The sequence below is a fragment of the Eptatretus burgeri genome, chromosome 8 (assembly GCF_056783735.1).
Source record: "Eptatretus burgeri isolate ZD-2024b chromosome 8, Ebu_testis_v1, whole genome shotgun sequence".
NCBI classification, from domain to species: domain Eukaryota; kingdom Metazoa; phylum Chordata; class Myxini; order Myxiniformes; family Myxinidae; genus Eptatretus; species Eptatretus burgeri.
Window position 1 is genome coordinate 27725388 of NC_140968.1, and position 18629 is coordinate 27744016.

At 43.6% G+C, this 18629-nt stretch overlaps 1 protein-coding gene across 5 annotated transcripts in view; it reads left to right on the forward strand.

Moving 5' to 3' along the window:
* Positions 1–18629, forward strand: part of LOC147021390 (PC4 and SFRS1-interacting protein-like) — a 63644-nt gene that overhangs the window by 10289 nt on the left and 34726 nt on the right. For all 5 annotated transcript variants that reach the window (XM_085891294.1, XM_085891295.1, XM_085891297.1 and 2 more), the window contains exons 7-8: positions 5798–5855; positions 11870–12068. In XM_085891294.1, the coding sequence (XP_085747420.1) occupies positions 5798–5855; positions 11870–12068 (257 nt within the window). The remainder of the gene's footprint in view (positions 1–5797; positions 5856–11869; positions 12069–18629) is intronic.

Below are 18629 nucleotides of genomic sequence, written 5' to 3' on the forward strand. Positions count from 1 at the left end.
ACTTTCATTCGTCAATAAATGTCGATACGAGACGTTCTTTAACCACAGTCACGTGCATGCTGTGCTACCCTGTGCATTCCTGATTTAAGAAGCACTGAGGCATGTTGTGTCAGAATCGCTAGACTTCACACCCAGTGGAAGGAAGATCGAATGTGTGGATTGTGCTTTATTTCATTCGACTCTCTTTACCTGTTTTGGAGAAAATGAATAGTAGGTATTGCTCCTCAACAGGATATTTAACCCAGGGATTTTTGCAGAAAAAAAAAATCCTGATCCTAATCTCATTTGCATATGGAATCAAATTATTGAAGAGTTGAAGTTTTTCAGTAAATTGGCAAATACATATAATGCCCAATCGCTGGCAGAAAATTTCACATTGATGGTTGAATTGGTTGGTCTGTTTAGAGTTTCTATACGAACCGATGGCTCGCGTTGTCTGTAACCAGGTTCTATATATTTGAGATCAGATCCCATTACTGTAGTGGGTACCAGGCAGGAAGTGAGTGCCACACCAGCTATTGCTGCATGCATCTTCACCAGCAGGAGATGCCTGCCACACATTAAACCTGTCTGTTGTGCACAAAACAGTTCTGGGGGTTACCAGGATGAATTCGTATTTTAAAAAGCCTCTTCTGGCTAAACAGTTGCATAGGCTCTGCCTATTAGGCAGGAGCTTAGCAGAGCTACAGCCTCTGACTTCTCAGGAGGATTGTACTGCAGCCAATACCTCAATACCAGGAAGATAATTTAATTCTCAATTTTTGTCGACTAGTTCTCTCTCAGAGTACACTGGTCAATAAAATTAAGAATTAAATTGTCTTCCTGATAATGTCTACAGTCTTTTTTTTTTTTTTAATATGTACTTATATTTCAGTCCATTATGTAGTAATGTCCTTGCACTGCATGTGATTTTATGTCCAAACTCTTCCCTGAGCCTGAGATCAATGTTAAAAAGACCTCCTTTGGATGCCACTCTCCTGCTTCCTCTTAGTTGATGGGGAGAGCATGAAACCAGGAAGTTAAATCATGGTGCATACTGCAGTGAGTCACTGCTCATTGTTTATCCTTGGTCAGAGCATGTTGCAAGCCTACTGGGCTTGTTTGAGCATCCTGGCTTAAGTTTTTTAAGTGGATAAGGCCTGATACATGAATTACGGTGCTTTTGGGAGATACCATGCTACCTCCATTATTGTTTGTAAAGCATGATGGATCACATGATGATCTATTTGTTTATAAATATGAACTGCAGAGCTACATTGTGTTCTCTATATTAAATGTAAAGCAAAATGGTCAAGATGACCTTCATGGCCGATGAGTCGGGACGTGTTCAAGTCGATTATAGTCTTTCACAAAAATGGTTTCATTGAAGGTGTCCATCAAGATGAGCGAAATGAAAGAGCAGGAACTTGAACTAGAAAAAAAAAAGTTTGAAATATCCACGAGAAAGCAAAACTTTTGAGTCCAAGAGTTCGGACATATGATCTGGCAACCAGAATTATTAATCTTTTTATTTTTTTATCTATTTATTTATTTCTTTTTGAATGAGGCCCACTTGGCTGTGCCTAGATGGGTTTGAGGGTAGAGGAGTAGCAGCTGAAATGTGAATCCTATCCAGGTTCCTCCTGATGATGTCATCTTTCCTTTTTGCTTGTTTGGGTTCCTTCTCATTACTCCAATGCAGGACTGGTACCTATTTGATCTTTCATATGATTTGAATTGAATTTATTTTGATCCCATTCTAAATTCAATTGAATAATAATAATAAATAACGTCAGGTGTCCAATCAAAGCGGGACGACTTGGGACCCGGTCATCACTGCCAGCAGTTATAAAGTGTTAGTTCTACTTATGTCTCTTATTAATTACATAATACACCACACAGACTTGAACAAAGACCACACAAAACAAGGCCTAGCGAAGGTCTGCAATGTGATTGTTCTTTCTCTTATTTATAGTTTTGTTATTCAGTTGTGGGGATGTGTGTGTGTGTGTGCATCGCTGCCTTGCAGGTGGCACATGCTCCGATCGCAAATGCCCCGCGAGCATTTAAAGTTTACCTGGCAGCATGGACTTGACACCACATGTAAAACAAACCAAGCAGGGCAGTCCGATTAGACCTTTTGAAGGTCATTAGCGAGCTCTGTTGCTTTTATTGACGGTCCATTAACGATATGGCAATTTGTGACCAGCTCAGTTTCTCAAATTGTCGAATTTGTATAACCACGTAATTGCTGCTTTCAGCTGCATTTGAACCTGTAACATCTGGGAGGCCAGTTCAGTGTGTCTACCAGCACACTCACTATAAAACCTCTTCACAAGACCAAGGTGCCAGGTATTTTATGCTACTGGATTTTGTAGCCATTCACCCTTTTGCAAGCGAATGTTTTCAAACGAGTAACAACTCTGGCAACTGCAGCAGTTCTCTGAATACCAATATTTAACTGTGAACCATTCGAATAAAGGATGCATCATTAATCCTCAAACCTTTTCAATGGTCGGAGGAGTTTAATTCCTAACTTCATGAATTGTTGGACTCCAAATTGGTCCTTATGATGCATGTGAGCCATTGCAATTGACATAATAGTCTGAGGGTAGTTAATCTGGCATTGTTTAGTACCCATTGTCCAATTGAACTTTGAGTAATATCAAGGGATTGTGGCTGACCAGCTTCACGCTTCCGTGATGTTCATGCGTTTGGATCATAGAACGTTTCAAGATGACTAAAGACTCCATCCGTTTGGTCCTTGTGGTGCTGGACTAATGTGTGAAACGAGATGTCGATTTGGCTATCACAATGCCCAGATGTGAATCTGCTTGAACGAGCGTGTAAGGTGTGAGACTACAATTCGGGATCGTCCACAGCAGCTCACATCCTCTTTGACGTCATGGTGCTCAGGCCTCAGCTTGATTAGATTAAAGAGTATAGTAATGGTGCTCTATCTTACCGCATGTCATTTTTCTTCTCGTATATTTGATGCCAGTTCATTCTGCCGTCTACATTTGGGCCGGCTGTGGTGAACGCCATGACATTCCGTTATTTACCTTGTCAAGCAACTATAGTCTGTTTCGGCTTCAAAACCAAGTTGCTCAAGCTTGAGTATGGTTGCGTTGTCATCATAAGATCACTGACTTGGCAAACCAGCACTTGATGGTTCGCGTCAAGGCAGCCAGTTACTTTTGTGTGCTGGTTTTATGTATTTGCTGAGTATTGTTTTCTAAACACTGCTGCAGGCACTAAATTGTGACCAACCAGATTTTTGGTGGCATTGTGGTTACAGTGACCGCTCTGAGTTTGAGAGGTCGGCCGTTTGATTCGGACCCTGGCCGAGTTCCATCGAAGGCTTTAAACTTAGTATGTACAACTTCCTTGCTTGCCGCAAAACATTGAGAGGATTGAGCATTGGTAAACCCTGCAAATTTGGATCCTTTGGGGAAGAGGATTTCTGCATATTAAAAAAAAACAAAAAATCCCCATCGACCGTGGAGAGAAAAGTTTCCCCGGTTCCCATTGTGTTCTGGGATGTTACCCCCTCCTCCCCCCCCCCACATACACACCTTCCCCCACTCAGGTCAATGGCCGTGTTTGGCTGATGGCAAGTCCTCTGTTGTCTGCTACGTGCTGCTTTCAGCTGCTCTGCCATGAACTTTACCAACTGTAGACTAAAACCTGTGCACAGCTTGAAGGTTAGGTGTGCTCATGCATTTGACTAACAAATAGTTTATGAAGTAAAAAAATATTTTTTTTGGGGGGGGGGTTATCTCTGAACCCCATCTTGAAAATCACAGCAAATTTAATCTCGTTAAAACGTGCATCCATTGAATAGCATTGTCCAAAGGTCCAAAGGGAAGAAAAAAAAATACCTCCAGGGTTACAATTTGAGCATTTCTTGATGGCTCTCAAGTTAACCCCTTGTGGTATTGACAATGAAAGTTGTATATAAGGACCATTTAGGTGTTGCTTTTTTTTTTCTTCTTCAGTTTTTTAATATGCAATATTGATGCTTGTATGGGAGCTAAAACGCACAACGTATAACGAGGGGTGGGAGAGGGAAGCACAAAACGGTGTGGAACAGAGATATTTGGAGATCTATGGGATGGGGAACACGAGGTACACAAGATTGACATTACAAGGACTTTAAGGAAGGAAGCGGGGAATTTGAAGGAGGTGGGTTTGGGGTGGATTAAAGGGGGTAGAAAATATTGTGGTGTTATATGGGAGAAGATGAGAGATGGCGGTGAACAGCTGTTTTGAAGACCTGGAAGGAAGAGTGGAGTTGAAGAGAGTGTGGGAGTTTATTAGAAAGGTGGGAAAAAGAGGAATGAAAGTGTGTCGGTGAGCAGGAGAAGTGATTCTTGATTTTTGGTAGTTTTACCAGAATGGGGTTGCTGGTGGACCTTGAGCGTCCTGCGGAAATATGAGGGGGTCAGATCGCAGACAGAGTGGGGGGGGGTGAGGCCGGATAGGAGACTTCAGAAAACAGAAAGACCACCGACCTGCCTGCGGTGGGAGAGTGAGACCCAAAGACTCGGCCTCATCGCGGGCGATACCAATGATCCACAATGTCTTGGTTTCCGAAGCATGAAGCCGAGAAAGGTGAGAGGTGGGAGCACCAGGCCAGAGGGGAGAGCAGTACTCAATCAGACTGTGGATGAAAGCTTTGTATGTGGAAAGGAGCTTAGGTGTGCCAAGGAAGGACTTTGCACGACGGATGATGCCCAGTTGGCGACTGGCTTTGAAGGCCAGCTTGGAAATGTGGCTTTCCCAGGAAAGATCATGGCAGATAGTGAGACGCAGAAGCTTGAATGAAAGGACTTCTTCCAGAGGATTGTTGAGAAAGTAGGGGGGGGTTCCAGACGGTCCTTTCAGAGAGACAAAGTAAGAATGAGATTTGACAGGATTGAAAGACATGTTCCATGTTTTGGACCAGTTTGTGATTTTATCCAGATGTGCAGAGAGCGAAGAGGCTGCTGTTTACCGATCTGAGGGATGCCAGATGGTATGGCAGAGGGTGGAGTCCTCAGCAAAAAGATTAAGAGGATTTTCCAGAGTCGGAGAGATCATTGATGAAAACCAGAAAAAGAACAGGGCCCAGAACACTGCCTTGAGGAACTCCAGCCTGGACAGGAAGAGGGGATGAGAGAACTCAATTTAGGGCCACACGTTGACTGTGACAGGAGAGGAAGTCTGTGAGCCATGAGTGGAGATGTCCTTGGACACCATAGGAAAAGAGTTTGGTGAGCAGGTCAGGGTGCCAGACCGTGTCAAAAGCACGTGATATGTTTAGGGATACGGCTCGGATTTCCTGTCTGGCATTGAGGACCTCCATCCATTGTTGGGAGAGCAGAAGCAGCATATCCAGGGTAGATTGACCTGGGCTGAATCCAAATTGATGATCGGAAATCAAGCCATTGGAGAAGAGGAAGGATTTTTAATGTCTGAAGCGATGATGGATTCCATAAACTTGCTGATGATTGGGAGAAGGCTGATTTGGTCTGTCGTTGCAGGGATCTGTTTTTTGCACCTTTTTTATGCAGAACGGTAATGTTAGCTGATTTCCAAGCAGATGGCAGATGACCTTGTCAAATGATGGATTAATTTTTTTGTTGTTGTTTAAGCTGACCCACCCTTCCCCCTTTTCCTGATATTCTAATTAGTTAGCCTTCTTCCTTTTTCCATGGACATTCCAGCCTGAGTGGAGACAAAAATAACCTGCAGCAGTTTTTTATTCTCTGCACCCAGGCTGGAAAGGAAGTGTGTCTGATGCTTCCTTTGTCCTCACCTCCTTGTTTCTCTGCAGGTGAGGATTTACGAAAAAAGACCAAAAAGGACCAGGCCACACCAGAGCTCGTCGTAAGGTATGATATGCAGCACTGTTAGACCATGTGGAGGTACTCGCTATTACCTTCAGAAAATGATTTTCGTTGTGCAGATCACCAATCTGAATGAAATTTGGCATACTTAAAGAATTTTAGATGCTGAGTCCAAATCCACTTGTTTCCACGTCGAGGATGTGACACAATTGGCCATTTTTGGCAATTAGAGATAAACCGAACATTAATGCACGATTTTGACACAGAAATGAAGAATCAAGGTTAGACTGATATGTACGTCAAAGAAAACTCTTGTGAGGTCTTAAAATGATACAATATGTTTATACAGAGCCCTATTCACTGTTATTAAAGATGTTTATAATTAAAGGTCGTAAACCGAAGCAGTTACATATTTTTACCGGCCGAAAACGTCTGGACCGACCAGACAGGCCTTCGAGTTGACCAAGGCAACTTTTTGCTTAAAAGGCAGCCACACTGGCTATTAAAGGTAGTTACATTGACTATTAAAGGCAGTTACATTGGCTATTACGGATTAAATCAGAGACAAAGAGACTGCGCGACTCAGCCTGATGAAAAGTAGAACCGCCACAAGAGGATTACTGTCTTGGAACTCCAGTATTTCTTGCTCTGAAGCGGTTGCTGAACTTGGCTCTTGACTGCTGCTATTACAAAACTCAAGTCCACTATTACATGCTAACCTACCTGAATACTACTGTGTAGTCGATCACCACAGCAAAAGCAGTGTGACGCCCGCATTCACATTTCGTCGTCGGAATCATCGTCAGTTCTGCTTTCATCATCCATAAGTTCCATTTCTGCACGGGGTCTGTTCATCGTTGGCGCAGTTTTGACACCCACAGCACTCTGTGCAGGACAGTCCTTTTGACCGGCAAGAACACTGGTTGGTCTCGCATTTCGTCTTCTTGCAATTACATTTCGTCGCCTCTAACAGTTCCTTCGGCGCTGGTGGTTTGCTCAGCCAGTGAACAATCAGTGCTCCGTTGCGTTCCACTCATCCGTGAAATGTAGGAGAAGGGGCTTCTATAAACCTCTCAGTCGCACGGTGGTGGATCGCAGACTGATAGTTCACTCTTTTGCAATACAGAATCAGAGCGTCACTTGTAGGTGGCAACTTCTGTTCTCCCAGCAACTGGCTGCAGAATAGCTTGTAGCGAGCCTCATCCACACTCTTCATGGTCGGCTGATTGTACATGGCTCAGACGAATTGTTCCAGGTCGTGAATGTTATTCTGATCTAGCGTGAATTCTCGACCAATGCTCCCGAGATGGGGACCCTTCATCATCAAGTCAAATGGCCTTGTTTTGCCCTTACCGTGGAATGCACTGGTGGTATCACTTCCCGTGAAATTGTGCAAACCTATCAACGTATCGCAGACAGAACTTTCCAGGGCATTACTCAGCTTCCTAATGTCAACAACGATAATGTCCTTGGGACTTCCTGTGACCAGATGGAAATTTCGCGCCTGAATCGACTTTGAGTGAGCCAATGCCAACACAAACACATCGGTGTCGAAACTCTATATGTGCACCGACTCTTCATTCTGTCCCGTGTGAGCGGCATGTAGCAGGAGCTTCGTGTCAGCTTCCTCATGGTCACATTCAATTTCAGCTACTGATGACAGTCATGACACCATTCGACGCCTTGATTTTCTCACATTTGCCGGCATGACTGACGTACAACAGCATGTCGCCCAGTTTTGATGGAGAGATGTTTCTCGTCCACGATTCGACGATGAACTCTATCAACGCCTCCTTGTTGGCTCCGCTCAGGAGATAATTGTCCCACTGTTTTGGAAGGGCTTGATCACGTCCGTAGATGGTTCACACCTGAAGATCGCCCGCCCTGCCCGCTCGTCTGGCGTGCTCCAGGCACTTGATGCTGATACTTGGGTAAGTATTAAACACCACGTCCAGTCTCGAAGATTGGTTATGTCGTGCTTTGGCCACTACGATGTTCAGCACCATCTCTTCCAGTTTGCCGAAAGTGTTAGGCAGTGAACCAGCCTTTATCGCCTGAATAACGGCCATTCCATCCACAATTGTTGCACCTTGGAAAGGCCGAGCGTCCACACGGCAATCGGGCCACAGTTTCAGTATATGGTTGCGGAGTTTGACTTTGTCCGTCTTAGCAATCGAACCATCACCGGATGCCAGCGGGAAAGATATGTTCGCCAGTGGGTACGCGAGCAGATCGTGCAGTGTTACATTGCTTTTCTCGCCAATCAACAGCAGTCGTGTGAAAAGACGACGTTCAATCGCAATTACAACCTTCGGCGTCTGCTGGTGGGGAGTCGCGGACTTGCCTCGCGCCTTCGAGAAAGTTGCCAATTTGGCCTTCGAAATCGGACTGAAGAATGGGACCTCACCCGAGAGAAGCCGATCACGCATGAATTGCACGACAGCATTCTCTCCCTTGACATACGCGTTCATCAACTCCGCGGAAGTGGCTGGCGGTGCGATGACACCTGAACTAATATTGACGAGTTTAAGGTGAGCGCCGGAGAAAGGGTTAATCATTTTGAAGTACTGTGTCCATCACTTGAACCACCACTGCTTCGTTCTTCTTCGTGCTCGACACATCCAAATCCTTTCTCGTTCGGGGCTCGTCGTGGATACCCGCCATGGACTCGCATTTCCTTGCGATTTCCGCACGTGCTGGTTGGGACAGGATCCACTTCTTCACAGCTGTGCTTTTCTGAGTGTAACCAATGATTCCTCCACTGGTCTTGCTGTCCCTATTTAAAGTCTGCTCTATGATCTGATCACAAGCAACACTACTAAATCCATAACGAGTATGCCGTTGGGCAGTCCATTTGCCATCCATGAATGCTTGATAGGTGTCTGGGTGGGAGTGCTCTCGCCCGGCCATTTCCAGCCAGTAAACGGGTAAGTACCTTGCATAGTATAGGTGCTCGTACGCAAAGTACCAGGGCATTGACGATCTCGTGATCGCAAGGTGTTTCGGCCAGTTTGAAGTAAGAGTTGCCCATATAAGCTCTAGTGCTAGCTCCACCATTTCCAAGTAGGAGCACCAGAATGTGAATGTTTTGCTCGCTGTACATTGCTGCTGTCTGAAGTCGCTGTAGCGTGTGAACATTTCTGAGACCTCTTCTGATGACAGTAACTGTTCGAACAACGGAGACGGAAACATTTCCTGGAGACGCTCGATACACCTCTTGAATCGCACACGCGTCTCCTCTGCGAGGGAGTCCATGAAGGACTGGAAGCATAGTCTTCCTAGCGCTTCGTAGACGAGCTCGTGACAGCGCAGACTCCTGTTATAGTGGTGGCCGTTTATTACTGAATTTGCAGAACGCTGAGCGACAATACCAGACTATTATGAGGTCTTGCAGACCTGCGTCTGAATCTTTTGCCGATCACGCCTCGGAAGCTCATGAGTTGGTGGAATTCGCCGAGACGAATTACCAACCTTTCTGTCAACTCCGGGTGCAACCAACGAATCTCCTGCGCCTTACTGTAGATCGCAAGGTCGAATACTCGAACTACTTCTTCACGTTCCAATTTATCAGCCATATCGATGCTTTGGCGTAGGACAGTGTAAACGGAGTCCAGTTCCGTGGGTGATGCCTCGATCACGGGTAGGTAGATGATGGCTGACTTGGTCAACTCTTCATCCTGACGAAGGAGGGTGTTGTACCCAGTCCATGTCTGCAACCGCCCGTCCGTTTTCTGGACCGTTTTCATTGTGTAATAGAGCACATCTAGCGATAGCCTGTCCTCTTGTGACGGACTGATGTCAATGTCACAACTGTAAAAGGCTGTGGTCCCTTGCCTTTTCCTGCCACCATACTTGAGAATGGGTGGCGTGTTACCAACTAATGACCGCTGACGACGGCTAATTGGAGTCACTGGACGAGCGTGCTGAATCGGCTCAGAGGGTGCGTCTTGTATCGTCAATCCATTGGTGTGGTGAGTGGTCCCATGACCGGTGAGGGTCTCCTCACTGAAATCGATGTTATCGTACACAAATATTGTCGGTACATTTCTGAGGCAGTTTGAGGGCAGTTTTCCCTCCTGATCAATCTGCAACAGTGCCAAAGCAGTTTCCAACGCCTGTGTAGTACTGACTGAGACGCAATGCCCAAGCTTGTTGAGCAGTCCTAACAGTCGAGTAGAACCAGTCCAATGTTTCACAGTCAGGCCCAATGCATAGGACTTCGGAGTAAACGTCTGACCCCTTGACGCTATAGAAACGTCTTGAAGAACAGAGAGCATTTTCAGATGAATATGCCATTGGAGTTCCACAAATTTCTCCAGGGTTGGCTCGTCTGACAGGCCCGCTATCCATGCAACAAGGTTGTACAATGCAACAGGGATGGCTCTTTCAGCATTTGAAATGTCGAAGTCAGGAGCAAGTGGTGGCCATGTAATATCCACACTTTGGTGTTTGTTCAGGTCATCCCTCACCATGAGTGCTCACGAGTATAAAACATGTAAATTGAGGTCTGAGTCACCCTGCTGTGGACCCTGGCTGGCTTCATCCTCTGTAGTTGACTCTGTTTCTGTTGTAGAGCTACTGTCTACAACAGCAGCCTGAGCAATGGAACCAATATCAATGTCCTTCATGTACACCACTTCGCTCTCAGACATTTTTGGTGGACGATAGAAAATCATGTCTGGGTACCGTTCCTGCAGTCTTTTCTTCAGTCTTGTTGCCTGGTAGTTGGCCTTATCTTGACCTTCGCATACTCTGAGTAGGTCGTTGAACATCTCACATAACTTCTTCATATGTATAGATTGCTTTCCATCAATGAGTCTTACCTGGATTACTTTATCACAGAAAATGTCAAATGTTGAGTCATAGTTCACTTTCTGAGTTTGGAGTTTACTTTCACTCTGTCTGCGATATGTGTCATTCACATACTCGTAATAACATTTACGGTGATAACAAACTGCCAGCACCACACAGTCTTTATCCTTTATAGTTGTCATTATTCTCACATCACGTTCATCTCTCCTCTGCTGAGCAGTTTCCCTCGGCTTTCCTCCATCCTGTGTTTCTGCCAGGGACAACTGATCACGTTGAGATTTTCCTTTGACACGGATGAATTTGTCTTTTTTTCTGGCATATGATACAAGTTCTTGGCAGTACACCAGCTGATTTGCCAGCCACCCTTTCTACAGAGGTTCTGAGGGATTTTCTATGTATTTTGTGGTATGAGTGCCCCTCTTCTTCTGGTCCGCCCACCACCTCACTGGCTGCAGTAGTGCTGGCTTCTGATTTCCTTTTCCTGGCTTCAGCGCGTTTTATATGATCCTTGCTACAAAACGACGCATAGCAGAACAGGTGACAGCCGGCATCCGCAGGAGGATCAGTCATTGGCAGCAGTTTCATCATTTGATCAGCCAGCAAACGGAATTTGTTGATAGTTTGACTATCTGTGGTGTCGCACCAAGCCTTCGCACACTCGCATACCTTACGCCAGCTCTTATCCGTGAATTGCGTCACTTTATCATCATCCTCCGTGCCCAAGTGTATGAAACAAGGCATATTTGGTTGTTGAAAGACCAAAAATCACTCAATCACACGATAACCATGGGCGCCGCCATCTTGATTTGTTGTTTCCTGGTCGTTTCCTCCGGGATTCGAAGCACGCCACGCCCACTTCACGGCGGTAATTTCAAATGGTAATAACTGTCGGTGTGTCAACTTGTGCATATGGAAACAAGTAGGAATTTCAATGGTGTGTTCTCATGAATGAATGTACAGGGTGAATTTCGTTTTGATTGGTGATCTGCACAACGAAACTGAACGAACCGACCCACCTCCACATGACCTATGTGGAGGTGGTTTTTCCAATTGTTTTGTTTTTGCAGCCATTTATAATCAAACACAGCTTCTTATCCCCATTATAACCATGTTGTTGAGAATTCTCATGTCCCGATTTTGGTGTCTCAGAGTCGACCTGAGTTAAGTGAATTAAAAAAATGTTGTTGTTCAATTTTTCTTGCTCACATGACACTTTATTTATTTTTTTTTGTGCTCATGTGGTTCAGCGGAGATGAAGTGATCGAAAAGCGAGGCTCATGGCGGAACAGGCGGAACGATGAGCATGCTTCCAGCCCAGAAGTCTCGCGCGATCGCACTGGAAGACGTGGGCCGAGCGAGCGGAAACCTTTGGCAGCTAAAGATACACCTGGAAGCAAGAGAAAAAGGGGTCAAAAGTCTGAGTTGGATTCAGAGGCTGATGACATGGTGAGATCTATGAAGAGTAACGGATAATGTTAACTTGAAATAAACCCACAGAGTAGTCGATGGACATGATGACCAATTTTACTGTTTTTTAATTGTGGTTCACAAGGTCGTAACAACACTGTTTACGGAGTGACTTCATTGCATGGAGTACGATTAATGAGGTCGTTTGATTCGCAGGCACGATGCTATCATGCTGCGTTATCTTCACCTTGTACATGTGTTAAAGGGAGATGAAATATTTTCTCAAGGGAAATAAACGTTTACTAACGAACGCTTCTCAAACCTTCTTCCAATGTGTATAAGTGTGGGTCGAGTATGGTAATGCGTTCAATTGAAAGTGACATTATCTGCGTGCAGATGATCGATCGTATCGTATTCTGTCGCGGCTATCATGATGCGTTAATAAGCGGCAATGATTATATGGAAAAACTAGAACGACACTCGGTAGAGAAGATACCTCCACCAGGCTGACAGTTTATGTTTTGTATTCCACTGATGGGCCAGATCTGGATCCGGATCTTCACCGAAATCGAATCGATTTTGTCCTCGCACACCCAACCTATCCATCAAATGTAGTCCAAATCCATCCAAGTTTTTTTGAGATATTGTGCTCACAAATGGACAAACAGGAGTGAAAACATCGCCTCCATCTAGCTTTGGCAGTGGATGTAATTATTATTTATAATAAGCATCGGGGGGGGAAAACTGGTGTGGATTCAGGATGGGGAGAGATGGAAGGTGTACAGGATGGTTCCTCCCTTTTTCAGGGCTGGCAATGGACATGTACTTTTTCAGCGTTTACCTTCACCCAATTCGACGCTGCATCGGTGAGTGATAGAATAGGCTCAGGTCGTGTTGAGGGATCGTACATTTCATCATTAAACGGACGTGTAATTGTGTGTCCAAACAATATCTAGATGTAATGACACTGCCAAACATGTACTGATTTTGGGTGATCGTTTTCAGATCCATATGTTTGAAAAGTAGTTAAAAAGCTAATTTTGGACCGAATGCTTGTTTGTAAGACTTTCACAGCTTTGTAATTTCTAGTTCGGAGAAAGTGGGAGGACAAATTAATGATCTATCATGTGTATCCTATTGCAAGCAAATTCAACAAAACGGTCCTTTTAATTTCATTAAATTAAATTTTCATTTCAAAAATAATCCATTGATCCATGGCGAAGTTTCAGGCGAATCATTTCGTTGGTCAGTGTGCTGCCCAGCTCCGATTTGTGTCATGACCATTCTTCAAACAAACTGCTGTTTCGACAATATTAGTGTTTCCCTTTAATTTCATAGACTTTGTGCATTAAACTGTAATTGTATATTAAAATAATTAATGTCCAATGCTCTGTGCAGAGCACCTGTGCTGCCGAATACGTTTATTGGGCGTTGTTACAATCCTGGATGGGTTGCTACTCCAACGATGGAAGTTAGGGCAGGTATTTGTAATTTATTCATGGTGACAGTGATAGCTCATCTACTCTTCGCGAAGATGGATGCCGTGGGATCTTTAATGGCTACCAACGAATGCTGGCAGATGGGACCCCCAGTTTAACATCCATCTGAAGGACTGCACACACATTGATGCCTCGCCCTGCCTGCGAGACACCTGGATGACCGTTTGTATCTGGGCTGAGGTTCAAACCCTTGCTGGACAGCTCAGAGGTGAGTGTGCGTATCTCTAGGCCACAGGTGGGGAACCTTTTCTTGTCTGATGGCTACAACAACTATTTTTTAAACTTGGTGTGGGCTCGATTATATGCTTCGTGATTTGTTCGTAATTTAATCAATACGTGTGCAGATAAGTAATGTGACTAATCATTCTGACTCTGACATCTAACTGAAAGGTTCGGCACTCCTGAGTCAACTTTCTGCTTCTTAACGTTCGCCGCATTATCAACCATGGCCAACGATAAAATACTCGCTTATTTCAATGCTTTTATCTCAAACTATAAAGCTGTACATTGGCAACAATATTTAGTGAGACAGAGAGCACGTGTGCGGTTACGAAGCCAGTCCTTCCTGTCTTCCCGTTCACTTCCCGCTAAGACTGATGCTGTCGCTTGTAGTGGTAAATATGGTTGTACACAACTTTTAAGGATTAAATAAGTTTCTGTGCCTCGGCTGCTCGTGGTCGCAGCCTTGACAGGTCGCCACTCTGACACAGGATACTCGAATGCAAGCGCAGGAATTAGTAATTTGTTCAGGGTGCCGGCGATAGCTTGTCTTTTCTTCGTGAATGACACCGTGGGGATCTTTAACGTCCACCTAGTTGTGCTCGCAAACGAGATTCCTAGTTTAACATCCATCTGAGGGATGGCGCATTCATTGATGAATCACCTTGCCTGTGAAACACTGGGATGGCAGTTTATAGCTGGGTCAAAATTAAAACACAGGTGACTGCTCAGAGGCAAGTCTGTACATCTCCCAGTTATCCTGGCAGCCCTTCTGACATAATGGCTGCATAAAATACTGAACAAAATATCACCACGCAGGCCAGATCAAAACGTGCCATGGGCCAGAGGTTCCCCATTCCAACTCTTGGCCATCCTGCCAGCCCATTCAAACAATGCTCTGAGTAAATGTATCATCTCTTCCTCGGGTTAACTTGCAGACTGAAGTTTTTTTTTTTTGTTGTTAAGTTGGTGATTTCAATTTCCTTCTGTTTACTGATTTAAACCAAACTAGAATTAAATATCGAATATAGACTACAGATTGGTGTAAAAGTCAGTTTAATTAGATCAGCATTGTACATCAGACAACGTTGCGATACAACTTGGCAAACATTGTATGCAGCCAAATTGTGATGCTTTAGTTATAATGTCCATGACGTATGGATAAAAATGATTTATATTGAGATGATCGGTTGTATTTTATCTTGGTAAACTAAATTTTTGTCCATGAACTATTCCTCCCCCCCCCCCCACCTCACCGCTAAACCTGATTGAGTCCCATTCACTGATCGTGAAGCAGTACACAGCAGTTCGGGGAGAGTCCACTCGTAACGGGAATGTTTCATTTGAAATCTATTGATTGACATTATCTTTCATCTCTGACAATGTGAACGTTTTCTTTGCCATGATTCTTACAGTACACATTTTCCTTGATTGTCCCCACATTTTTTGAAGAAAAAAAAACAACAGGGATATTGTAATTGAGTCTGTCTGTCACGCTATCTCCTCAAACTGTTCAGCAGAAATTCACCAAACTTGGTAGTTATGACTATCGCATGACAAAAAGGTGCAAGAGTAGTATAATTTTTAGCTCTTTTGATTTTACCCCTGGGGTGAGATCAAAAGGTCAAATTCTAAAAAATGAAATTGTGTGCACATTTTTAAGCATTTCAAAATGAAACTATATGTAGTCAAATTGGAGAATTCGTGACTATGTGACACTTTTTTGGGGGATTTGACCCCTGGTTCATGCCTCAGGGGGTGGGGACTTGGGGTCACGTCATTCCTGGCAGAACTTTTTGTTACCTTTCAACTTTGCTTTCGGTGAGAAGTGTGGGGATTTGCGATGGCATGGCATCGACTTTACTCTAGTTACCTCCACCACCGAAGGTGAAGGAGGTTGTTTTGACCCCCTTTTGTCTGTTGGGTCGCCGAAATAGGTGACCCTTATTGTCAGTAATTCTGTCTGTGTGTTTGGATGTTTGTTCATTTGTCATCAGCATAATTGGTAGTAAACGTGGGCAGATTTTAACCAAACTCGTGTGGTAGGTACATCTTATGACCTCATGCTTTGGAAATTGTGATGGTTGCTAGGGACGCTTTGGTTCCCTAGCAACAACCGAAAAACCTTCAAAATCGGTACCTTTCACACGAAATCAATTCCGAAAGCCATTATCCCACGCCGGGTTATGAAATTTGGCACGAATGATCTACAGGTGATGCTCTATCAAATATATTCCGGTTTTTGTGAGATATGGAATACTTTACCCGCAGCGCCCCCCTACAATTAGGGTATGCGCGAAAATTGGCGGCCCCCTAGCGACCAGGTGAGTGCATCAATACGAATGAGACTGCAGGTTCATGGTACTCAATGAGTACCACAACTTTGCCTCAGGACATATTGACCGATTTTGCTTTGGTCAGGGGTCAAAGGTCAATTAGTGCAAAAATCGATAATATGCGTGTGCTGGAGGTGCCTTCGCACCAAATGCTACTACAAGGGTTATGGTCGGATGGTCATGAAAATTCACACTAATCGTCTGGAATACATTGTGCACAAACAATCGAGCCGGATTTTCGATTTAGATCTTTGTTCACCCACAGCACCCCCTCAAACTTTGGGAATTTCCGATTTCAAACCACGTTTTTGGTACTTTTCATTCAAATGGATACCGAGTCGTTATCAGTAGATGGAACTGGATGAGATTTGATATGCATAATCTTAAGGTGATTCCCTATCCGCTATATGACATCCATTTTGCTCTATAATCTTATAGTTTCCATGCTTGGCGACCCATCGCTGCCTACCGGCTTGTTTGTATGTTTGTTTGTCTGTGTACAGGATATCTCAAAAAGTTGTGGATGGATTCGGATTAAATTTTGTGGACAGTTTGGGTGTTTTGACAAAGACAAACTGATTAGATTTTGGTGAAGATCCGGATCCGGATCTGACTGCTCAAATTTTTGCATTATTCTTCACCATTGAGAGATAGGGCGATACTGATATATAGCACAATATCTCAAAAAGTTGTGGACGGATTCGGATGAAACTTGGTGGACACTACTTTGGGTGTGTGGCAAGGATGAATTGATTCGATTTTGGTGACTATCTGAATCTGGATCTGGATACGAGAATCATTTAGTTTTTAAAGCGATTCTTCACCATTGAGAGATAATGCCAACAATGATATGTAGTATGATATTTGAAAAATGTATTGGGCTTGAAATGTTCTCATGGATCAAGCATTACGTGGCAGAGGTATGTGCTCTACCGAGTGTCCTTCTAGTTAACTTTTGCATTATAACTGGGAAAAATATGATTGGGCCAAAGTTTGTGATATTGGTGAGAATTATTAATTGATTTATTATTATTACTGATATGCAGTCCGGGCGTGTGAAGTATCACCGCACGGATGTAAAGCAGGGTTAATCAATTGGTTCACGTTCTTTAGCTGTCCACAAATGTAAGTTTATGATCAAGGAACAACTTTATTTCGATTGAATGTTAAATTTTGAACACGAATCTGATAACGAACCAACCTGCAGTTTAGCAGTACTTTGGCTCTGAATTAGTTGCGATCATGCATGAGCAGAGAGGAGTTTGCTAAAAAATATTTTTTTTTTTCAGTGTTTTCTGGCAGTCAAACAAAATTGAAAATCATTCCAAACAGGAAACGTCTTGTTTTTGGAAACGCCATAAAGGACACAAATAGGTACGAAGAACTGATGTAACGTGTTAATTAAGGTGGTGTAAAAGACGCTGCATCAACAGCGGTAAACTTCTAAAAAAAATGCTTTTCTCTACAACCTTTAAAATCTTTATTTTATTTCAATTGAGTTATATACTTGAACACTGGGGAACACGAATCACCTTTTTACACTTTTAAAACACTTCCATTTACCAGTATTTGGACAAAATATGGCATTTGACATCATTTTGACCAATGAAATGTGCCACTTGTAGACCCTGCCCATGTCCTTTATTTATTTATTATCTCCTTTCTCCACTCTCCACTCTCCACTCTCTCTCATGAGTGCACATGGAAAGTTGTTCTAATGAACTCACCAGCTTTTATTTTTATTAAGTTTGATCAATGACCTCAACTGTGTTGCTGCATCAGGCAATTAACATCCATGTCCATTCGGTTATACAACTTAACTGTTCATTTGAAATGGTGTGTCCACTTGAGAATTCCATCAACTTGTATCTATGACGGACATCCTCAAAAACCACATCAGCCTGTTTCATCTTCTACAGGACGAAGATCTCCGTCAACTCATTTTGAAGAGTATTTGGCATACTCGCCACATTATCCAAATGTGGGTTGGTGAACGAGTAGCCCAAGGAAATTAGCCCACATCGCCCAATGTATCAAGAGACCAACCAGTCTTGAACCATCAACAAAACGAGCACTCTGCTGATGATGTGCAAAAACGCAGTTCTCTCCCATCATTGTTCAACAAATCATATTTCTTAATTTTTGTTCAATTTGGTGGTTGTCCGTCATTATCCCCACACTTTTTGAAAACAAAATCTGGGGGATATTGTAATCTGCTCTCTCATTGTCCTGTCTGATCGTCATGCTATCTCCTAAACAGTTGTGCAGAAATTCACCAAACTTGGTAGTTCTGATCACTACATGGCATGAAGGTGCAAGAGCAGTTCTTTTGACCTTGCTTCCTGGGGTGGTCAAAAGCTCAAGTACCAAAAAAATGCAATTATGGGCACATTTGTTTAAATGATACTTTGTATATGCAATCAACATTGGGGATGTGAAAATATGTAACTTTTTTTTTTTTGACCCAGGTTCATACCCCAGGAGGTGGGGACTTGGGGTCAAAATGGGGGGTGGGGGGGTGATTTAATAATAAATTATTTAAAACA